General features: G+C 43.8%; 1 protein-coding gene across 2 annotated transcripts in view; it reads left to right on the top strand.

Annotated features, from left to right (window-relative positions):
• The window catches only part of RAD21 (RAD21 cohesin complex component), a 31,605-nt gene extending 27,156 nt beyond the window's left edge, over nucleotides 1-4,449 (top strand). For both annotated transcript variants that reach the window (XM_025191273.1, XM_006035105.3), the window contains exon 14: nucleotides 2,593-4,449. In XM_025191273.1, coding sequence (XP_025047058.1) covers nucleotides 2,593-2,784 — 192 coding nt within the window. In that variant the 3' untranslated portion in view covers nucleotides 2,785-4,449. The remainder of the gene's footprint in view (nucleotides 1-2,592) is intronic.
• The last annotated feature ends 249 nt before the right edge of the window (nucleotides 4,450-4,698 follow it).

Raw genomic sequence — 4,698 nt, forward strand, 5'->3', positions numbered from 1 at the left:
TACAGGGGGGAGCAGCAGCAATGGTGGTAGCAGCAGCAGCAGCACTCGAGCACCAGCAGCTCTGCCCCTACGCTGTGCTGCCCTGGCAGCTGCCTTCTCCCTGCTGCCTGTTGCCATTGCGTGCCCTACTGCACTGTCACCCCATGCCTACCCCGCTGCTGCTGGGGAGGGAGGAGGAGATGTTGCTTATTCATGCAGCAGTGGGAAGCATGTGTGCGGGGGGGGCAGGTGGGAGGTGTCCCATCAGGCTCTGTCCCTAGTACAGTACCCCCATAAGGGGGGCAAGGAGGGATGTGTGTGCCCCAATCCCAACTGCCACGCGCACACTGCACGCAGTGGTGAGGGCAGCAGGAGCCTTCCCCTGTCCTGCTTTGTGCCCTCCCCTCCCCAGCCCCTGAGTACAAGGGCAGCTGCTTCCCCTGGGTGCCCCCTGCCCTGCTCCAGGTTTTAGTGCCACTCCTTCCTCCCTTCCTGGCTCCCCTCAATTCCTCCCCCCACCCCCAAGCTCTAGTACAAAGGAATGGGAGAAGCCTGGAGCTTTTTTGGCAAGACAGACCCGAGAGCAACAGCATGGGGAAGGAAAGAGAAACCACATGTATCGCTCCCAAACAGGAGCCTTGCTCTCCCCCATTCATTGCTGGTGGCAGCTGCATGTGTGCCTCTGGGCAGACAGCAGGGAAGGGATCGGGGCTGTGCTGCCACAGCAAGGATCAGGCCCTTTGCAGCTCCCTTGACATCTACCCCTGGCATGTCAGCATCTTCCAAGTTGAGGTTGTATGGTTTTTGGCACTCAGCCCAAAAACATTGCCAGCCTGTGTATTAATGTGTCCATGAATGTTGTCCAGACCCTTTTTTTGGACCTGGTTATACCATCTGCCTCTACAACCTTCTATGGTAATTTGTTAATTATATGCAGGTTAGTTTTAAAATCCTCTCCAGCTAATAAGAGTGGGTGCCCACTAATTCTAGTATTTTTCAGACTTGAACAGCAGTTCCCTATTTACTTTGTCCATATTCTTAATGATTGTATAGACCTCTATCATAATTTCCCTGATCCAAAAAATGGTAATATTTGCAAAATGCTAATAATACTGTGTGAATCTGGAGCCAATTAATCTGATTCATCTAGAGTCTGGTATAGCAGTTCTGTTTGTACCTCTGGCCAGCAAAATGCAGGCTCCACATGAGGCACTAGGAAAATTATTGTACAGGCAAGTAAAGTATCTTTTATAAGTTCAGATGAAAGATCACAAGGAATTCAGACTTCTCAGTGCAGAATTTCTTATCCATTTTGGAAGACTGCATGGACTGAGTTCTGTTGACTGAGATTAAATACAGCCTCTCCCCTGCCATTGGGAAGCATAGTTGATTAGTTTGGTCACCTTTGATCATGCACAATCAAACCTTGCTACTACGTCTGTCTCTGAAATTTGACTCCTGTTCCTCTTAAATAATAGAAATATAGGTTCTGATCCATTGATAGTTATGGTGGTAACACTTAACAGTTGGATCACAGGCAATGTTCCCCCTAAGAAGCAGTGGTCCATGAGCGTGCCGCCTCGGTCCGGCGTGGGACACTTACCAAAGGGGACTGGGGGCTGGAGCCAGAGGCTGGAGCCGGGAAGCAGGGGCCGGGGGTGGGAGCTAGAGCCTGGTGCGGGCTCCCCAGCTCCAGGGAAGTGCTCCGCTCCCCCGCATCAGGCCCGGGGCGTGAAGCACTTCCCCGGAGCCGGCGGAGCCAGCCTCCATCCCTGCCTTGCCTCACTTCCGGGGAGGAGTCATTGCCTGTCCTGAGGTGAGGCTCCACCAGCTCCGGGACACTGCTCCGCTCCCCGGCCCTAACACCTCGTGCCTCCTTGCTCCCTGAGGCGATGCGGGGGAGCGGAGCAGTGTTCCAGAGCCTCACTGGGGCAGGCAGCGGCTCCTCCCCCAGGGGGGGGAAGGGCGGGATGGAGGCTGGCACGGGCTCCGCCGGCTCCAGGGAAGTGCTCTGCTCCCCGGCCCTGATGCGGGGGAGCGGAGCACTTCCCCAGAGCCAGCGGAGCCCACACCAGCCCCCCACCCCAGCCTCTTGGCATGCAGCCTTGAAAAGACTGCGCGGCCACACTCAATTGTGCATGGCTGTGCGCACCTTAGAGGGAACCTTGATCAGTCATTTAGTACACAGTGGTTTGATAGTACTGCTAGTTGAGGCTTGAACTGCTTGATACACCTTCAAGAAGAAAAAGAAATTGTCTCTTGTTTTCCTTCTCTTGATACGAAATCCTTGTTCTTGCATGTGAACCTAATTTGTTCTTCCTGCAGAAAAGTAGCACTCAGATCTGCAGTAAAAAAGACCACCTCAGAACCACTGAGTACTGGGATAGAGACTTATTTTTCCCATAATACTGAATGGTGGAGCCTCAAAGCTTGGAAACCACCATTATTCTAGACTGGTTGTTGCCTATGCACTCAAGGCTAAAGCTGCTAAATCTCTGACAGTGTTTGAATGACTTGTCAACATTGGCCATTCTTGGTGTGTATATATAGAACTTTTACTTTTGTTTGGCATATCGACTAACTTTGTGTTCCTGTTTGTGTTTTGTTTTCCAGAGAGCTCTTGCTAAGACTGGAGCAGAATCTATCAGTTTGCTGGAGCTGTGCAGAAATACAAATAGAAAACAAGCAGCAGCAAAATTCTACAGTTTCTTGGTACTTAAAAAACAACAAGCTATAGAGCTGACACAGGAAGAGCCTTACAGTGACATCATTGCAACACCTGGTCCCAGATTCCATATTATTTGAGTGGTGAGATACAGCAGAGCTAGTGTTAATTTCACTAGTGCGTACATATTGCCCCATGTGTAGGGCCTACAGATTTAGAAAATTTTGGATTTTATTGTCTGTACAAAGTCTTTTTTCTTTTTGGTTTTTGTATTTTACCACTTCTGATTTTAGTGACACTGCTGGGGTGGGTGACTTGAGTTTCAATTGCAGAAGCAAGACAAACAACTCAAGGACCCAGAGACAAAGATTGTTTTAAAGATTAAGAGCAGATGTGTGCAATATTGGTGCATGTCATATTGAGTAACAATGGAAATGACTCACTATAATTTGATTTGCTTTATTCAGCAATGATATTTTAACCTGCACAAGTAAACCTGAATGGCCAATCTATTGTCTGATTAAAAATTTTTGCCAAATTTGTCCAAAAATGTCAGTCTGCTTTCCATACTAGTGATTTTTTTTCCTTCCCTAGATCTTTGTCAGTATCTTCCTTTGTACCATGGGTGGTGTTACAGCTGCCGGTATGAATGGTAGTGCCTCATATGTTGGCTTGTTGTCACTGCAATTTTTTGCAGTAGGACCTCATAGCCTTTTGATGCTAAAGGGAAACGGGTGTCTCTGGAAAACACTTCTTCTAATTGATCCTATTGCTTACAGAAAGGACAGACCACATATTGAATGTTTTAAGACAAAACATTCCTTTTACTTATCGCTTTCACTGCGGTCCACTACTGGTAATGGCTAATTACTGTTAATAGGCAGGCAATAAACATTTTAGTAATTTCATTTAAACTTTAAAATATCAATGTTGTAGAGCTGTGTACAAAGTCCATACTTTTAAAAACAGACTTCTAGATTGTAAATTATCTGATCTTTTTTTATTCTTTTTTATTAAACAAAGATATGAACGTAAGAGAAGTTGGACAAGTTGCCTTTGTAAAAATGCTTAATTTAGACACCACCTATATTGAAATGGCAGCAGACTAAATATACCATACAAGCAGGCATAGTTCCATTTAATAAAACTAATATTGCGTAAAGTGTACTAATGGCTCTTCAGAGATATTTATGGTTTTAGTATCAGTTTTCCAATAATGCACACTCCTCTGTTCAAAATGTATTTAACAGCTTTGCAGAAGTCCTATTTGGTTTTACTATAAAGAATGCAGCTTTACTGTTAGGACCAGATAGCACAACAAATTATGTGAATATGTTGATTATGGAAACACGTCTTAACTTTTTTTTTTTTTTTTTAAGGGCAAAATTAACACTGAAAGTTCTGGTTTTAATGTTGGCACTTTTGTGAAATTATTCTTTTTTGGGACTGAAATTTCAGTGTATAATCAAGTGTAAAATTATGTGAATGTTTTAAAAATTGAGACTACATAATGACCATGTTTTAATAAATCTTGAAAAAGTTAATTGTATAAAATAGTTATTGCAGCTTTATTTTCAACATGATGTGCCTGTAAAACCATGATTTTCCCCTTTGTAAAAAGAGACATTGTAGATAACTTGAATGTTTAATTATAGAAAAGGTCATTAGTTTTTCTTGTTACACGTTTTGTTAGTCTGTTTTTTGTTGCTTTTCAGGGTTAATATTCTTGAAAATAGTTGATGCTGTTATGTATAACTTTTCTAATAAAAGTTGTGTTATAAGCTGTTATATTAGTGCTGTAACTTGTTTGAACACTTTTTTTTTTTCCCCATGTTTATATTAAGGAACTACTATTTATGGCTGGCTTATTTTGTATTTAGAAAATGCAGCAATGATTTAGTCCTTTACATAAGAAAGCTGAATGTTTTAAGTAGAGGCACCTTGCCACTAAGAAGGAAGGTGTTCAGTCTTATTAGCCATGCTGTCTGTGTTTTCCATTCAGGTATTTATGCCAGAGATGTTTAAAATCTAGAATTGAACAAAGAAACTGGAAA

This window comes from Alligator sinensis, unplaced genomic scaffold (genome assembly GCF_000455745.1).
Source record: "Alligator sinensis unplaced genomic scaffold, ASM45574v1 scaffold11_1, whole genome shotgun sequence".
NCBI lineage: Eukaryota > Metazoa > Chordata > Crocodylia > Alligatoridae > Alligator > Alligator sinensis.